At 41.8% G+C, this 20,235-nt stretch overlaps 1 protein-coding gene across 1 annotated transcript in view; it reads left to right on the top strand.

Annotated features, from left to right (window-relative positions):
- The window catches only part of LOC140198396 (contactin-associated protein-like 5), a 1,159,251-nt gene that overhangs the window by 435,629 nt on the left and 703,387 nt on the right, over positions 1-20,235 (top strand). Inside the window, exon 5 of the mRNA XM_072259489.1 lies at positions 17,943-18,146. Coding sequence (XP_072115590.1) covers positions 17,943-18,146 — 204 coding nt within the window. The remainder of the gene's footprint in view (positions 1-17,942; positions 18,147-20,235) is intronic.

Here is a 20,235-nt window from a genome sequence, read left to right as displayed (position 1 = left end):
GGTCCTAAAAGGCTTCCCCTTTATCCTCAAACTGTGACCCCTCATTCTGGACTTCCCCAACATCGGGAACAATCTTCCTGCACCTAGCCTGTCCAATCCCTTTAGGATTTCATACGTTTCAATCAGATCCCCCCTCAATTCCAACGAGTATAAGCCTAGTTCATCCAGTCTTTCATCATATGAAAGTCCTGCCATCCCAGGAATCAATCTGGTGAACCTTCTTTGTACTCCCTCTATGGCAAGGATGTTTTTCCTCAGATTAGGGGACCAAAACTGCACACAATACTCCAGGTGTGGTCTCACCAAGGCCTTGTACAACTTCAGTAGTATCTCCCTGCTCCTGTACTCGAATCCTCTTGCTATAAATGCCAGCATACCATTCGCCTTTTTCACCGCCTGCTGTACCTGCATGCCCACTTTCAATGACTGATGTATAATGACACCCAGGTCTCGTTGCACCTCCCCTTTTCCTAATCGGCCACCATTCAGATAATAATCTGTTTTCCTGTTTTTGCTACCAAAGTGGATAACTTCACATTTATCCACATTAAATTGCATATGCCATTAATTTGCCCACTCACCTAACCTATCCAAGTCACCCTGCATCCTCTTAGCATCCTCCTCACAGCTAACACTGCCGCCCAGCTTCGTGTCATCTGCAAACTTGGAGATGCTGCATTTAATTCCCTCATCCAAGTCATTAATATATATTGTAAACAACTGGGGTCCCAGCACTGAGCCTTGCGGTACCCCACTAGTCACTGCCTGCCATTCTGAAAAGGTCCCGTTTATTCCCACTCTTTGCTTCCTGTCTGCCAACCAATTCTCTATCCACATCAATACCTTACCCCCAATACCAGAAAAGACCCCTTTTATTCCCACTCACTGTCTCCTGGCTGTCAGCCATTCTTCTATCCACATCAGTATTTTCCTGTAATGTCATAGGATTATATCTTTTAAGCAGCCTCATGTGTGACACCTTATCAAATGCTTTCTGAAAATCTAAGTAAATGACATTTACAGCCTCTCTTTTGTCCATTCTGCTTGTTACTTCTTTGAAGAACTCTTAACAGATTTCTCAGGCAAGATTTCCCTTCAGAGAAACCATGCTGACTTTGACTTTTTTTTCATTAGTCTCCAAGTGTTTTATCCTTAATTATAGACTCCTACACTTTCCCAACCACTGACGATAGGCTAACTGGCCTCTAATTTCCTTTCTTTTGCCCCTTTTTAAAGAGTAGAATGACATTTGCAATCTTCCAGTCCTTCAGAACCAGGTCAGAATCAAATGATTCTTGAAAGATCATGACCAGTGCATCCATTATCTCTTCAGCAACCTCTCTCAGGACTCTGGGATGTAGTCCATCTGGTCCAGGTGACTTATCCACCTTAAGGCCTTTCATTTTGCCTAGCACTTTTTCCTTTGTAATAGCAATGGCGCTCACTCCTGCCCCTGACACTTATGGACCTCTGGCACACTGCTAATGTCTTCTACAGTAAAGAAAGATGCAAAGTACCCTTTAAGTTCATCTGCCATTTCTTTGTCCCCCATTACTAGCTCACCAGCATCATTTTCCAGTGTTCCAATATCAACTCTCACCTTCTTTTTACTCCTTATATAACTGAAAAAAAAAGTCATATACTGCTTTACATTAGTGGCTAGTTTGCCACATATTCCATCTTTTCCCTTCTTGTAGCTTTTTTAGTTGTCACCATTTACAATCTTGAGATTCATTTTCTTATGGGGCAATCACAGTAAAAACACAATAAAATCACTGAAAGACTGCACCCAGCAGGATGGGCAACAACCAATGCGGGAAAAAAAAAATAAAACAACAAACTGAGCAAATGCAAAAAGAAAGAGAAAAACTAGTAACAGTAAATAAATTCTTCCTGATGGCAGCAGCGAGACAAGAGCATGCCCAGGATGATGGAGGTCTTTGATGATGGATGTTTCTTGCCACAGTGCTCCATGTAGATGTGCTCAATGGTGGGGAGGGCTTTACCTGTGATGAATTCAGCCATGTTAACTACTTTTTACGTGCTTTTCCAAACAAGGGCATTAAAAGCATTTGCTACGGGCAGATGGGTGTGGTTGACAGCTCATCGAGGAGAAGGAAAACTCTGATCTCAAACTTCACTGCCTTGAGGCTATGCCTGTTCATGGAGAAGGCTTCAGCAGTAAACCTGAGGAAGAATCCAGAGCCGGGGTCCCTAAGTCAGCCCAGTGTCGAGTTCAATGCTGACTGTCAGCTTCTGCAATGCCGCTGGTGCTAAATTGTATTGGTCACTGATGTTCCTTTGGATTCATCTGCTGCATAGAGAATGGGACCCTGCTGCATACCATACTATCCTGGCTTGTGTACCATGAAGACCACTGGAATGCAGCAGCCATGGTCGACAAGCAGAGGGCCTCGTAGATGCACAGTGAACTGCAAAAGCAGATCAAAAAAGATGGACACAACCTAGTCCGTCACATGCAAAGCCTTTCCCACCCTGGAGCACTGTCACATGAAAGCACCATCCATCATCAATGGGACCCACCGTCCAGGCGCTGCTCTCTTCTCACTGCTGCCATCAGGAAGGAGGTACAGGGGCCTCAGGTCACACACTACCAGGTTCAGGAATAATTATTACCCCTCAACCATCAAGTTATTCAGCCTGCATGGATAACTTAACTTACCTCAACTCTGAACTGATTCCACAATCTATTGACTCACTTTTAAGAACTCTACAACTCATGTTCTCAGTATTATTTATTTAGTATTTGCATAGATTGTTTTGTAAACATTGATTATTTTACAGTCTTTTTTTGTGTGTAGTTTTTCTTCGTGCTACTGTTAATGTCACGCAGGAAAATGAATCTTAGTATGGTAAGTGGTGACATATGTGTACTTTGATAATAAATTTACCTCAAATTCAAAACTTTGAAATATTTGCATTTGCATTTCTTTTAAAAAACACTCAGTATTTACACATTGAGACCATAGACCATAAAATATAGTCCCAATCTCCTGCCTCCTCCCTGTAACCCTCTATGCCCTGACTATTCCAAAATCTATTAACCTCCACTTTAAATACACCAAACAACTTGTCCTCCACAATCACCTGGCAACAAATTCCATAGACTCACCATTCTTTGGGTGAAGAAATTCCTCTTCATCTGTGTTCTAAAAGTATGTCCTTCTATTCTGAGGCTATGTCTCTGGCTTTAGACTCCCACAACATACAAAGCATCCCCTCCACATCCATTCTATCAATGTTTTTCAACATTCAATAGGTTTCAATAAGATCTCACTCCATACTTCTGAATTCCAGTGAGTATGAGTGCAGAGTCACCAAATGCTCCTCATACAATAAGCCTTTCAATCCCAGAATCATTTTTATGAACTTCTTTTGAACACTCTCCAATGTCAGTGCATCATCATTGAGATGCAGTCACTAATTTTGCCTAGGTGATTGCAACAGCCATTTTATATCATATCTTTTGCAAACAAGGGAAGGGATAGCTGCTGCATTTTCACTTTGCTTGTGCCATCTGAGAAGAATATTTTCAACCAGAATATCTCCCTTTTCATCTGTATGAAGCCAATATCATACAAGGAAGTGATCGGAATTTCAGTTTGTTGATTAATATCACATATGCCAAGATACAATGAAAAACTTGACTTGCATACAGTTCATGAAGATCATATCATTGCGGACTGCGTTGAGGTACATTCGTACAAAGTGAAACAATAACAGAAGAGAAAGTGCAGTGCAGGTAAACAAAAGGTGAAAGATCATTTTGTTAATTTTTAAAATTTTATTTAGAGACATAACATGGTTACAGGTCCTTCTGGTCCAATGAACCTGCAGCACCCTGTTTCACCCCTGTGACCAGTTAACCTACTAACCCATAAAAGACCACGTTTTGTCTTTGGTATGTGAGAAGAAACTGGAGCACTTGGAGGAAACCCACCTGTTTCTGGGGAGGACGTACAAACTCCTCACAAACAGTGGAAATTGAACCATGTCACTGGCTCTATCAGAGTGTTATGCTAACCACTATGCTGCCACACCACAGTGGGCCAGAGACTGTCCTTGAGCCTGGTGGTACATGCTTTCAAGCTATTGTATTTTCAGTCTGATGGGAGAAAGGAGAAAATACCTGTAGCAGGTGAAATATTTGATTATGCTAACTGCCTTACTGATCAAAGGATGTCTGGCATTTACACATTTTCTTTCACAGCTTCATCAGTCTTGCTTCACCTGCAGAGATCTGGTGACTATGTGTAATGTAGAAATGCAGAAGCTAACTTTCACAGAGTGAAGTGGGCGCTGACATGGCACAGCTGTAGAACCAATACCTAACAGTGCCAGAAACCCCAGTTCAGTTTCAACCTTTTATCCAGTAGGTCATGAGGCATGGGATCTGTGGAAACGTGGCAGTGTGGATTCCGAATTGGATAGCCCACTGAATGCAGAGGGTGGTAGTAGATGGACTGTATTCTGCCTGGTTATCAGTGACCAGTGGTGCTCCACTAGAATCTGTTCTGGGACCCTTGTGATTTTAAAAATGACTTAGATGAGGAAGTAGAAGGGTGGATTAATAAGTTTGCAGATGACATTGGTGTTGTAGAAAATCAAGAAGATTGTCATAGGTTATAACTAGACAATGATAGGATGCAGAACTAGGCTGAGAAGTGACAGATGGGGTTCAATCCAGAAAAGTGAGAAGTGATACACTTCAGAAGATCGAAGTTCAAGGAGGGTACAAGGTTAATGTCCAGATTCTTAACTGTGTGGAGGAACAGAGCCACCACACAGGTTGATAGGGTTGTTAAGAAGGCACATGGTGCGTTAGCCTTCATTTACCAGGGGACTGAGTCCAAGAGCTGTGAGGTAAATCTGCAACTCCTTAAGACTCTGGTTAGGCCAAATTTGGAGTATTCCATTCATTTCTGGTCACCTCATCATAGGAAGGATGTGTAAGCTTTAGAGAGGATGCAGTGGAGATTTACCAGGATGCTTCCTGGATTAGATAATATGTCTAATGAGGTAAGGTTGAGAGAGCTAAGGATTTCCCCTTTGGAGTAAAGCAAAATGAAAGGTGACTTACTCAGACATCCCACCTCTCCCAGAAGTTCCAGGAGTCTCCCGCATGTCGATAGTGGCTCCCTGATGCCTGAAAATTATATACAATATCCCAGAAATAGATTTTTTTGAGAGGGAGAGCGAGCATCCTGATTGGTCTCTCTTTGTGCTAAAAGTCATCCCCAACCACTGGGCCGCGAGGTAGTAATATGATTTGGTGATATGAAACGATATGAGTCAGCTAAACCTTTCCTCATTCCCTGTCACACACTGTTGAACTTTAACGCATGCGAGGTCATCAGTGACCCAAGACGTGCAAAGGAATGGGTCCGTGACCCATTTGTGAATGTCCCTGGTGAATCATCCATGTCAGTGTGGGAAAAAGATCAACTCCTCAAGCTTGCAAATGACGGTGGCATGAAAAGTATGTTTGACATAACATCTCTGCCGGCATTCTGGATCAAAGTCAAGGCTAAATATCCTGAGATAGCCATGAAAGCACTGAAAACGTTGCTTCCATTTCCAACATATTTCTGCGAAGCACAGTTTTCTGCAATGAATGCAACGAAAATTAAATTGCGGAATAGACTGGACATAAGGAACCCCCTTCGAGTATCGCTGTCTCCCATCACCCCTTGATAGGACCATCTTGTTGCAGGAAAACAAGCCCAGGGCTCCCACTGATTCAGCGATATTGGTCTGTTGCAATGATTTTATATGTTCATACAAAGAAAATATGTGCAGTGTGTTTAATATCCAAACGTTACTTAAAATGTTATGATGCTATTGACTTATAAGTGACTTATCAGTTGTCCCTAACCTCCAGGCTGCGAAGAATGCAGTGGTGGCCAGAATGCACCCAGCACATCTTTAAGAAAAAAGCCGAAATAAACAAGCTAATTAATTAGGAGCCGCCTGGCACGTAAATGTCGGCTCACATCAGGGGCGATTGGCGATTACGTCGTCTCTGATCTGGAAATTCATCTCCTTTTAAAGCAAGTGGAACAAAGTTGAGGGTGTTTGTCGGAGGAATGTTTTTACACTGAGCATTGGAAGTGGCTGACAGAGGGAAAGAGAGAAGAAGCGTAAAATATTGAGTGTGGGTCTTTGGGCTTGTGTCTCTCCTACCTGATGGTAGTGTTGATGCCCCGGTGAGTTCAAAAGTACAGCATTGGCACTAGAACTACAATGGAACAGGAGTTCTCTCTCCTGTCTCTCTCACTTTTCTCTTTCTTGCCTTCCCCTTCTCTCTCTCTCTTTCTCTCCTCCCCCCTCCCTCTGCTCTTTTTTTTGCGGAAGAAGGTGAGAAGTAAAGGGTAATCTCCAGGCAAAACCTTTCTAGCCTTGGTCAGGGTTTGGCTGGCAATAGCTATTAACACACTCCTGTGTCTTGATAACATAATGACGCTCACACAAAAGGATTAATGACCACGGAGGACATGGCTGCATGTTTATTGAAAAACAATTTGCAGTAGATTACTGTGGAAGGCTGTGTCTGGTGTATATCTTGAGTGCCCAGGATGCAAATGCTTTGAGGTGACAGTGTAACTGGAAATTATGCACTATTGGTCACTATAGGAACTTTGTGGTGATGCCTTATTTTCAATCGCATTTTCCTCTTCCCACAAGGGAACTTTCCCAAATTTATTTTACCAAGACAAGCTTGATGTATCGTCCTTGGTTGGCCAACTGCATAACTTCACCTCCTGGATTTGCAAAGGCAAACTGGGTAATGTATATTATTTCCCAGTCAGTAGGTTCTTGGTTTGACAAGGAACAGACTCCTGTTGCCTTCCACTGTCCTTTTGAAACATTTAATAATTTAGTACACCAACGAAGATTTATTTAATCCGGAATTTGGGGTAAGAAAAATAAAACTAGCATTAATATTGATAACCACAAAACTAGTGATTGCTGTAAATGCAGATATAGTTCACTAATAATCTTCAGAGTAATAACAACAAAATCCCAACAAAGGATTGTAAGGACTGCTGAGAGGATCGTCAGTGTGTCCCTCTAACAGTTGCTATTATTATTATTATCATTATTATTCATAATAATTTTAATTCTGAAAATGCTTAGTAAGTCAATCCATATTTATTCAGTGAAATTCTATTTTTTTTGCTTAATTGAGCAGCAGATTTTAGCCAGAACTAGAAACTACCCCAGTAATATACAGAGGATCGGGCTATCGAGCTGATCCTTACAGGTCTGGTACAAAAGTAGTGGGATGTAAAACAGAGCAAATGTCAAAGTAATTAAAAGATCAAACTATCCTGATCTTTAATAGAATCACAGCATCATAAAATAGTTGCAGTCTGGATGGAATTCCATTCAGCCCTTTGAGATCACACTAACACAGTAAAACATTGTCTCCCCACTCTTTTCCCATTTCACTGAATATTTTCCATTTCTTTGAGTATTCCTTCCCTTCAGAGATATTACAAGCTCCTTTTAAACACAGCAGTTTACTCAGCCTCCACTGTTTGTTCCACTCCCATCATGAAAGCTGCTATGTAGCTACCACCAGCCTCAAAAACTGATACTTTCCCCAAGCAGTAAGGCTGATCAACACTTCCACCCACCAACTCCACCATTACTTTATTATTTCCCATCAGTCACTTTTTGTACAGTCTAGGATCACTTTATGGACATACAATCAACGTGTATAAGCTTTCCAATGTATTTATGTACATTTATTGTGTGTTTTATTATTATTATTGTGTTGGCACATGGCCAAATGGTTAAGGCATTCGTTTAGTAATCTGAAGGTCACTAGTTCAAGCCTTGGCTGAGTCAGTGTGTTGTGTCCTTGAGCAAGGCACTTAACCACACATTTCTCCGTGACGACACTGGTGCCAAGCTGTATGGGTCCTAATGCCCTTCCCTTGGACAACATCAGTGGTGTGAAGAGGGGAGACTTGCAGCATGGGCAACTGCCGGTCTTCCATACATCCTTGCCCAGGCCTGTGCCCTGGAAAACTTCCAAGGCGCCAATCCATGGTCTCACGAGACTAACGGATGCCTATTATTATTATTATTATTACTTTCTTTTTATTTGAGCTGCTTTGTGCTGCATTGGACCTGAAATAGCAATTCTTTTGTTCTCCTTACTTTGTGTACAGGACATCATATTAAACAGTATTGATAACAGTTTTGTTTCCTTTGCCAACCATCTTCACCTTATGTCCCTGGTTTCTGACTTCTTCACCAATGGTTTCTTTCTATCCATTCTGCATTTACCTTTAACAATTTCAAATATCTCTTTCAGATCTGCACATAAACACTTCTATTCTAAAGGGAATGACTTTACCTTACGGATGTGTGCACCCAGAAAGATGTCTGATAGGGTGAAGTAGAACGATTAGGTCGAACAGTAGAGTTGGGCTGGTGTATGGCAATAGATAGATCAAGAGGAGATATAACTAGGGGAAGATGAATACATAACAGACCTTATCCAGGGATAAAATAAATCTGAAAAAGGTGGAAACTTGAAATACAAAGGCTTGAACTGCTGATTATCTGAAATCATTGCTTTTTTTTGAAGTGTTGAGTCTAGAAATCCGTAATGTTTCTAGTAACAAGGTGAGTTACTATTGCTTGAGTTGTATTTAAGCTTGTTTAAAACACCGGAGGGGGTCATTGACAGAGAGGTTAGAGTGGGAATGGGATGTAGGATTAAAATGACAGGCAACTGCGGTCTCAGGGTTGCACCAGCCAGTAGCAGTTAGTGCCGTTCTTGGGGTTCTATACCCTATGTTTTATTTGTCACATACACATTGAAACATATATGTAATGTGACACTGGCACTTGAACAGCTCATCATGCAGTTACAAACAAGAGAAAATCTGCAGATGCTGGAGATTCAAGCAACACTCACAAAATGCTGAAGGAACCCAGCAGGCCAGGCAATGTCTATGGAAAGGAATATAGCCAACGTTGCAGGCCAAGACTCTTCATCAGGGACTGGCAGTCACGTTTCAGTCCTGCTGAAGGGTGTTGACCTGAAATGTCAACTGTACTTTTTTCCATAGGTGCTGCCTGGCCTGCTGAGTTCCTCCAGCATTTTGTGTGTGTTACTTTTATGTTGAAGTTTAAGATTAGGTCTTTTGCAGCAGTGTCATGGTATATTACAAATATGACAAACATAAGTTAACATAAACTCAAATTAACATAAATTAGCTGTAAAGAATCCAAACACTGCTTGAGTGACCATTTGGTAGAACCCTCTGTTCAAGCCCACAGGTAAAGATAAAGATTACCTTTATTTGTTGCATGTACATTAAAACATGCAGTGAAATGTGTCAGTGTTTGGTCATAACCTTCTAAAGCTTTTCTATGCATGCACCTGTCTCAGTGTCTTTTAAACATTGTAATTATACCCTTAGAGAAGTCTTTTTTTTAAATTTCATCGGATATAGATGCTCCAGGCAATTCTGGCATTTATAGTCCATGCATACTTGCTTTTAAACTGAAGGAGATGTTGAAATTCAACTCAATTTTAAGAGTCATCCTGAATAACTGAAAATAACTTCAGGACTTACATGTGAAACTGCTGCAATTATCCTCAGTGTGAGAAATGACCGATTCTAAATTAATTAAATATTAGCTTTATTTATCACATGTCCGTTGAAACTTACAGTGAAATGCATTGTTTGCATCAATTGAAATCAGCAGAGATTGTGTCGCCATGCTCCCGGCACTGACATAGCTCACTAACCCTAACCCTAACTTGTACATCTTTGAAATGTGGGAGGAAATCGGAGGACCCAAAGTGGGGAAAATGTACAGACAGTGGCAGGAATCTAACCCCAATCTTACAGCTGCAATAGCTTTTTTAAAATTTCCATCAACACACATAGAAGTTGCTGGTGAACGCAGCAGGCCAGGCAGCATCTGTAGGAAGAGGTACAGTCGACGTTTCAGGCCGAGACCCTTCGTCAGGACTAACTGAAGGAAGAGTGAGTAAGGGATTTGAAAGTTGGAGGGGGAGGGGGAGATCCAAAATGATAGGAGAAGACAGCAGGGGGAGGAATGGAGCCAAGAGCTGGACAGGTGATTGGCAAAAGGGATATGAGAGGATCATGGGACAGGAGGCCCAGGGAGAAAGACAAGGTGGGGGGAAACCCAGAGGGTGGGCAAGGGGTATAATCAGAGGGACAGAGGGAGAAAAAGGAGAGAGAGAAAGAATGTGTGTATATAAATAAATAACGGATGGGGTACGAGGGGGAGGTGGGGCTTTAGCGGAAGTTTGAGAAGTCAATGTTCATGCCATCAGGTTGGAGGCTACCCAGATGGAATATAAGGTGTTGTTCCTCCAACCTGAGTGTGGCTTCATCTTTACAGTAGAGGAGGCCGTGGATAGACATGTCAGAATGGGAATGGGATGTGGAATTAAAATGTGTGGCCACTGGGAGATCCTGCTTTCTCTGGCGGACAGAGCGTAGATATTCAGCAAAACGGTCTCCCAGTCTGCATCGGGTCTTGCCAATATATAGAAGGCCACATCGGGAGTACCGGATGCAGTATATCACCCCAGCCGACTCACAGGTGAAGTGTTGCCTCACCTGGAAGAACTGTCTGGGGCCCAGAATGGTGGTAAGGGAGGAAGTGTAAGGGCATGTGTAGCACTTGTTCCGCTTACAAGGATAAGTGCCAGGAGGGAGGTCGGTGGGGAGGGATGGGAGGGAAGAATGGACAAGGGAGTTGCATAGGGAGCGATCCCTGGGGAAAGCAGAGGGGAGGAGGAAAGATGTGCTTAGTTGTGGGATCCTGTTGGAGGTGATGGAAGTTACGGAGAATTATATGTTGAACCCGGAGGCTGGTGGGGTGGTAGGTGAGGACAAGGGGAACCCTATTCCTAGCGGGGTGGTGGGAGGATGGAGTGAGAGCAGATGTGCGTGAAATGGGGTTACACTTCCTCCCTCACCGCCATTCAGGGCCCCAGACAGTCCTTCCAGGTGAGGCCACACTTCACCCGTGAGTCGGCTGGGGTGATATTCTGCGTCCGGTGCTCCCGATGTGGCCTTCTATATATTGGTGAGACCCAACGCAGACTGGGAGATCGTTTTGCTGAACACCTACGCTCTGTCCGCCAGAGAAAGCAGGATCTCCCAGTGGCCACACATTTTAATTCCACGTCCCATTCCCATTCTGATATGTCTATCCACGGCCTCCGCTATTGTAAAGATGAAGCCACACTCAGGTTGGAGGAACAACATCTTATATTCCGTCTGGGTAGCCTCCAACCTGATGGCATGAACATTGACTTCTCAAACTTCCGCTAATGCCCCACCTCCCCCTCATACCCCATCTGTTATTTATTTGTATACACACGTTCTTTTTCTCTCTCTCCTTTTTCTCCCTCTGTCCCTCTCACTATACCCCTTGCTCATCCTCTGGGCTTTTTCCGCCCTCCCCCTTTTCTTTCTCCTTAGGCCTCCCGTCCCATGATCCTCTCATATCCCTTTTGCCAATCACCTGTCCAGCTCTTGGCTCCATCCCTCCCCCTCCTGTATTCTCCTATCGTTTTGGATCTCCCCCTCCCCCTCCCACGTTAAAATCTCTTACTAGCTCTTCTTTCAATTAGTCCTGATGAAGGGTCTCGGCCCGAAACATCGACTCTACCTATTCCTAGAGATGCTGCCTAGCCCAGCAACTTTTATGTGTGTTGCTTGAAATTCCAGCACCTGCAGGTTTCCTCGTGTTTGCGTTTAAAATTTCCATTCCTGATGCCCTTTAAAATGGCATTGCCCGTGAGGGAATTATTGCTGATATGTGATTTTTTTTTCACTGTAAAATTGCAACCATTAGGAAGTAGTTGAGACTGTCCAAATTAATTTAGCTTATGATCCTTGAACTCTGAGGTAAAAAAGCTTTAATCAAAGCGATTGGTGTAGGATTTGAAGCTGGTTGACGGCAATGAAGAAGGCTGCACACTAATCCAAGGTGTCTCCAAGTACCAAATTATATTTGATCACCTCCTTCACATGAGCTGGCTCCACTGGCAGTGCAAAGAGCTGTTCTAATCAATGGTGTCATTCTGCAGTGTAGAACCAGTTCTGTCTTTGAACTCTTAATAATTTCTCATATTAAGCATGGCTTGCAGCATTTAGATTATGAGTGAGTGAACCAGGGATGATCTCAGTTCTTAGTTTTTGTTTTACTTTATTTAGTAATTATGTGCATAGTAGGCCCACCTGGACCTTTGAGTCACACCACCCCAGCAATCCCTGACAAACCTAATTAACCCTAACTTAACCACGGGACAATTTATAGTGACCAAATAAGCTACCCGGTACACCTTTGGACTGTGAGAGGAAACCACAGGACACTGAGAAAACCCACACATTCCATGTACAGAGTCTGCTTACAGAACGCCACAGGAATTGAGCTCCAAGCTCTGGAGCGCCCCGAGCTGTAACCGCTACACTATTGTGGTGCCTGTGTCCTTTGTGTTCTGGGGTTTATGAAAACTATTGCTTACACTGTTATGTGCTCCACCCAGCTGCATTCAGATTTTTTATTTGCATTACCTGAAGTTCTTTAAATAGGCAGGCTAGCACTTCAACACTTGCAAATACACTGAGTGGCCACTTAATTAGGTACCACCTGTACCTGATAAACAGGTCACTGAGTGTACATTCATGGTCTTCTGCTGCTGTAGCCTATCCACTGCAAGGATTAACGTGTTGTGCATTCAGAGATGCTCTTCCGCACACCACTGTTGTAATACGTGGTTATTTGAGTTACTTTCACCTTCCTGTCAGCTTGAACCAGTCTGTCCATTCTCCTCTGACCTCTCTCATTAGCAATGCTTTTTCATCCACAGAACTGCTGCTTACAATGGCTTTGTCTGTTGCACTATTCTCTGTAAACTGCAGACACAGTATGCATGAAAATTCCAGTGGAACAGTAGTTTCTGAAATACTCAAACCACTCTGTCTGGCACCAACGATGATTCCACACTAAAAGTCACCTAGATTACATTTCTTCCCTATTCTGATGTTTGGACTGAACAACAACTGAACCTCTTGACCATGTTGTATGCTTTTGTGCATTGCGTTGCTGATTGGCTGATTAAATATTTGCATTAACGAGCAGGTGTAATTAATAAAATGGCCACTGAGTGTAAAACATGAAGGGTGACCTTATAGAAGTGTATAAGATCATGAGATGATGAGGGTAAATGATAGGGTAAACACACATAGTCTTGATGAAGGTCTTGGCCTGAAATGTTGATGGTTTACTGGTTTCCACAGATGTGCCTGACTTGCTGAGTTCCTCCAGCATTTTGTGTGTATTGCTTTGGATTTTCAGCATTTGCAGCTTTCCTCATGTTTATGGCACATAGTCTTTTTCCCAGAGAATGGTAACTATAAAAGCACTAGAGGGCATTGGTGAGAGGTGAAAGGTTAAAAAGGCACCTGAAAGGCAACTTCTTCATACAGAGTGTGGTGCATACATGGAATGAGCTGCCAGAGGAAGTGGTTGAGCCAAGTATAATACCAACATTTAAGAGACGTTTGGATGATACTTGCTTTCAGGATTTCATGTTGAGCAGAAGCTGCAAAAGCTTGAAAGCATGTACCAGCAGGGTCTGGGACAGTTCTATCCCACTGATAATAGACCAGGAATAGGATTCCTCTACATTAGAAGGGGCCCTTGACCTCAATATCTATCACATCATGACCCTGAACCTTATGGTCTGCCTGCACTGTGATTTCTCTGTAAACCATGTATTCTGCATTTTGTTTTTGCTTTCCCATTACACCTGTGGCTCTAAAGTTGAAAAACGTGGAAACAGAATTAGGCCATTCAATCCATTGAGTCTGCTCAGCCATTCCATCATGGCTGTGTAGGGTTTCTCAGTAATGTTAACTGCTAAGGCTAATGTGATGGCTTCTCTGTAATGTTTACTGATGAGGTAATGGTTTCTCTGTAGCAGCAACGTTTGGGTTATAACTACAGATGACGGACGGCTAGCCAATGGGAGAAATGTTATTCTTTCTTGTATGTTTGGGAGCCCGGGTTTTCGCGGGCTTCTGGTCGAGGACAGTGAAGAGGAAGGATGCGTGTGGAGAGCTCTGGTAGACCACCGGACGATGTATACTGGAATCCGGGGGTCCGGGGGTCAGCGATGTTTCGGCTGAGGTTGTTAGTGGAGGAGTACCTGCTTTCTTTCTTTATCAATCTTTTTATTAATTTTTTAAAAAGTACATATATACAAACAAGAGGAGGGTTATCTCAGATATCTATATCGATAACAATACATATGAAAGGTAAAATAAACATTATCAAGATCACATTGTATTAATCTAATAGTATATAATAAAAAATAAAATAATCAATTCTCCTCTTATCATTTCATAAAAAGAGAAAAAAGATAAAGAAACTTTTATAATTTTATATATAGGAAAAAACACTATTCTCTATAAACAAAAACAAAAAAGAATTTTTTTAAATCTTAATTATTTTTTAAACCATCAATTTCCAATCAGACCTTTTTAATTTGGAAAACCAAAGGAATAATAACTTTTTGGATTTGTTTATGGGGGATTGTTTAATGTCTTTCACTCAGTTAGTGGACAAATACGATTTATCTAATGCATTAGATATTTAGATATTTACAAATATCAAATTTTTAACGTAGTTTACTTCCAAATTTTCCCTCTGCTCATCCACCCAATATGATAGATACTCTTTTTCAGGTTAAACCATTTCAGAAAGGACTGATAGCTATAATTTATAAATGGTTATTGAATTTGCGAAAGGTATCTAACGATAAAATTAAAGGTGCGTGGGAATTGGAATTTTGAGTGTCAATTTTCAGACAATCAATGGGATAAAATTTTTCACTTGGTAAATACCTCACCTATTTGTGCCCGTCAATCCTTGATATAGTTCAAGGTAGTACTTCGAGCACATATGTCAAAATTAGCCCGTATTTTTCCCAATATTAATCCTATTTGTGACAGATGTAATATTGAGGTGGCTACTTTAACTCATATGTTTTGGTCTTGTATCAGGATAGATAATTTTTGTAAAGATGTCTTGAATTTGGACCTACAACCGAGTTTATTTACAGTAATTTTTGGAATCATTCCACCGGAAGCAGGATATGTTCCTGTTTCCACTCAATGGATAATAGTTTTTACAACTTTATTGGCTAGGAGAGAAGGACTCTAATCCACCTACTGTTTTTTATTGGCTTTCCTCCATGTAAGTTTAGAGAAAATAAGAAGTCAGACATTTGATACATCCTTTAAATTTGAAGAAACCTGGCGACCTTTTATTCAATATTTTCATATGGTTTGATTTCTTGCTTTCCCAGTTACTCTCTCGAAACTTTGGATTTGATCAGAAAGTTTTTCTTTCTTCTTGCTTTATTCTCAATATGGGCTACCCAGTCCCCCTTCTTTTTCTTTTATTTAATTTTTTTTGTTTTTGTTTATAGAGAATAGTGGAGGAATACCTGCTGCGTGAGCTCCAATGTATATTTAGACTTTAACAGTGGGCCCTTTTATTTTGTTTGTCTATTTTCATACCAGCCCTGTAGTCGAATTAAGATTCATAAAGTTTATCATTTGATTGTATATGGTGTACTGTCTAATATTTTGCATTGTGGGTTTGTGAATGGGAATACATTATACAGCATCCACCCAAATTTGAATACCCTGTTGGGCGGGGCCTAAACCTGATTCCCCTAGACGAACATGAGTGGCAAGCCTGATGGGATACAGCTGATTAATTATCCCTCTCACCCCATTCTCCTGTCTTCTCCTCATAACCCTTAATTTAAAGGCATCCGTTAGTCTTGCGAGACCATGGATCTGCGCCGGGAAAGTCTTCACTCTCCAGGGCGCAGGCCTGGGCAAGGTTGTATGGAAGACCAGCAGCTGCCCATGCTGCAAGTCTTCCCTCTCCACGACACCAATGTTGTCCAAGGGAAGGGCATTAGGACCCATACAGCTTAGCACCAGTGTCGTCGCAGACTGATGAAGTGCCTTGCTCATGGACACAACATTTTCCCTCGGTTGGGGCTCAAACTCACGACCTTCAGGTTGCTAGCCCAATGCCTTAACCACTTGGCCACATGCCCACACCCATAACCCTTAACACCCTTACTAATCAAGAACCTATTAACCTCCACCTTAAATATACCCAATGATTTGGCTTCCATAGCCATCTGTGGCAATGAATTCCACAGATTCATCACCCTCTGGCTGAAGAAATGCCTCTTCATTTCTGTTCTAAAGGGATGTCCTTCTATTCTGAGGCTGTGCCTACTATTGGAACATTCTCTCCACATCCACTCCAACTAGGCCTTTAAATATTCAATTGGATTCAATGAGAAACCTCATTCCCTCATTTTTCTAAACTCCAGTAAGTGCAGGCCCAGAGCCTCCAAACACTTCTCATACACTAACCCTTTGATTATAAGTCAATGATATACACAGAACGAGGCCACTTGGTCAGCCTGTCTATGCTAGCTCTTTGAAAGAATAGTCCAACAAATCCCTCTCTCCCTCTCTTTTCCCCTGAGGGAGCCTGACAATCACAGGGAGCACCACAGTAGTGTAGCGGTTAGTGCGACACTTTTACAGCTTGTGGTGTTGGATTTCAGAGTCAAATTCTGGTGTCCTCTGTAAGGAGTCTGCACGTTCCTTTCCCTGTGCGTGTGCGTTTCCTTTGGGTGGTCTGGTTTTCTCCCACAATCCAATGACGTACCCGTTGGTAGGTAATTAGCCATTGTAAATTGTCCTGTGATTAGGCTAGGTTTAACCGGTGGGCTGCTGGGAGGTGCAGCTCAGTGGGCCAGAAGGGCCTGTTCTGTGCTGTATCTCGAAATAAATAAACACTGCTTCCTTGAAGTAGCTATCCAATCTCTGTAGCAAGGTTATTCTTGATTCAGTTTTCACCATCCGTTCAGGCAAAACTTTTTAGATCATGACTGTTTAAAAAAAACCTTCTTGTTTTTGCCTCTGGTTCTTTATATCTGTGACCAACGAAGGCCACATCCATATCTGGAAATCAGCAATGCTGCCTGGAGTTTGCTCTTGTTATCTGAAATGAGATCCTGGTTGGAACCGCTATCCTGAAAGCCAACAGCAAGTGCAGGAAAATAATTCCCAGGGACGGCAAGCAACTGTGGAGCTACAGACTTTAACACTAGCAAACCTGTTGAATGTTGACGAGCCATATAGAGTGGACTTGGAAAGGATGTTTCCAATAGTGGGGAAGTCTAGGACAAAGGCACAGCCTCAAAATAGAAGGACACCTCTTTAGAAAGGGCTAATTTCTTCGGCCAGCTGTTGGAGAATCTGGGGAATTCAATACCAGAGGTGGCTGTGGAAGCCAAGTTATTTGTTATATTTAATGTGAAAGTTTTTAGGCTATTGATTAGTCAGTGAGTCAAAAGTTATGGGAAGAAGGCAGGAGAATGGGGTTGAGACAGAATAAATCAGCCATGATAGAATGGTGGAGCAGACTCGATGAGTTGAATGACTTAATTCTGCTCCTGTGCCTTATGGTCTTATGGTCTGATATCTCCCAAACCCATATTTTGTACAATAAAATCCTTTCTTTCTATTGCTTTCTTAGAACTGTTGGAGAGCGGCACAAGTTATGTAGGTACAAAATTGGAATCTATTAGGCTCTGCCTGAATGCAGGCAAGGCATGGTGCTCGGAGTGGGTGATGTTCTCATAGAACAGGATCTGGGTGTGATTGTAATCAATGTAGATAAATGCTACTTTCTCGAACAAGTGATATTCGCAAATTAGATCGCTTAACATTTGGGAGTTTGATCTTCCAGTTACGTTCCTGAAAAGTCTGAAAAGTCACAGCCGGGATTTGTTTTCACAGAATCTGATGTTGCTGACTTCGATGGAATGAGCTCCATGTTCTACAGATTCAACCAAAAGAGCATGTCCACATTGAAGGACGCGGTCCTCTTGAAGTTTAAGACGATGAGAAGTGATGGTGTGGTTCTGCATGGTGAGGGACAACAGGGAGACCACATCACTCTGGAGCTGAAGAAAGGCAAGCTCTCACTGGAGATTAACTTAGGTATGAGATCTTGTTCATTTCTGTCTTACTGTAACTGTGAGTGTCTGGTGAAGTTCTATTGAAGTGTTTGTTCTGTTTCTCTCTCTTCAGATGCTGCCTTGTCTGCTGAGTCTTTCTAGCATTCTTTGTTATTATTTCAGATTTCCACTATTTCCAGATTTTTTTTGTTTACAACAGAGCAAAATTTTAATTATATGTACGTGGCAGTGTTAAATTAAAAGCAAGTGATGATTTCTTACTGCTAGAGTATTTTGATATAGTGATTATATTGTTGGACTTACAATCCAAAGAAATTAGTTCAAATCTCATTTCAGCAGTCTGAGAAATTCAGATTTAATTCAAGTTGATATTTGGTTATGGGTGGTCAGATACATGGTGGGAGGAGGGTGGTGGAGATCTGATTTACGCATCTTCTTTGTGTAAGAAATAATCCATTCTTACCTAATCTGGTCATTCTATGACAGTATCACATCTAAATTGCCCAAAGAAGCTGCTGCCTCGAAGTGAATTCAGAGCTGGAAAATAAAATACAGAGCCATTAAACACTCCTCATATGTTAATCCTTTCATTCGCAGCATTGCTTGGAGTGTTCTTTTGTCTTCATGGTGTAGTTTTTACCAGGATGCTGACTCACCAGCAGTTGGACCTTCCAGACACAGATGTATTTTTACTACAATCAATTGAAGCACCTTGACTGTACACAGGTCTCCAAAAACAGATCTCCATTTAACTAATTATGTGATTTCTAAGTCCAATTGGCTGCACCAGTGATGACTTGTTGTGTCATATAAAAGGTGGAGATGGGGGTGAAATACTTATGCAATTAATTATTTTGTGTTTTATATTTGTAATTAATTTCGATCACTTTGTAGAGATCGGTTTTCACCTTGACACAAAAGAGTTTTTATTCAGTTGATCAGTGTCAAAAAAGCCAAATTAAATCCACTGTGGTTCAATGTTGTAAAACAATAAAACATGAAAACTTCCAAAGGGGGTGTGAATACTTTTTACAGGCATTGTGTACATATAGTATGCACAATATACTATATAATAAAACTACTCTTTAGACATCCACAGTATATTATTGTCCCATTCAGGCTTTAAGATTTAATCAGTGTTGAGAATTTCTTACACTTGTGGGATAACAGCTTTTTTGACAAGGGAGGTCACTCTACTTAGCTGCTGAGACTAGCAGCCATGACACATTCTCAGGTTCTGGGGTTCCATCCATGGTGATTGTAGGAGTTGACTCTGGGGTTGCAGGAAGTGGTTCTGACAGCTCTGAACACTTTTTCCCTGAACATGTTGGCATCCCAAACAGTGCATGGCAAGCTGTTCGATCCATTAATCTACCCTAGGCCACCAGTTAAAGCTTTGAACCAATGCTTTCATTTTGACCATGCCTGGATGACCAGCATTTAGATCTCAGCTTGATGGTACAACAATCCCCACAGAAGGCATCCACTGTTAAGGGGAAGTTCATCCTGGCGCTGGTAAAAGTGGAGGAAATGGAATTTCTGATGCACATTCCAGCTCTTTGGGTTACCGTGCAGACCTGAGACTGTGTGCGTCTTTTCTTGTTTCCCTTTGGATCATCTCTGCCATAATAGGAGAACACGTCAAGAGGGGTGTTCTCTTTTGTGAATTCTTTAGGTACAGTATTTCCTTTCCAAGGATAAATGGGATAATTGCATCAGGATTTTCATGATCAGCTGTCCTTTTGATTTCAATCTTGTAATTGAGTCGTCTGAGAAACAGACTCCACCTCTGCATTTGTGCTGTTGTTGATAGCAGGGCACTCGTCTGTTGATTGAAAATGGACGCCTGTGGTTGATGACCAGTAATGAAGGTAAACTCTCTCCCGGACGAGTACTGGTTGAAACGGTTTTCACCCAAAATTGTACAAAGTCAAGACCTCTCTGTCAATCTGTGTAAGATTTTTCACTGGGACAGTAAGGGAATGAGATGCAAAGGCTATGGGGAGTTCAATTCCATCACTCCTCACATGTGACATGACTGCACAAATTGTATACAATAAGGCGTGGCATCACTGGCAAGCCTCACTGAATGATGTAGATCATAATGTGTG

Source organism: Mobula birostris, chromosome 5, assembly GCF_030028105.1.
Source record: "Mobula birostris isolate sMobBir1 chromosome 5, sMobBir1.hap1, whole genome shotgun sequence".
Taxonomy (NCBI): Eukaryota; Metazoa; Chordata; class Chondrichthyes; order Myliobatiformes; family Myliobatidae; genus Mobula; species Mobula birostris.
The sequence above is the reverse complement of the archived record's forward strand: the minus strand, read 5'-3'. Positions and strand labels throughout refer to the sequence as shown.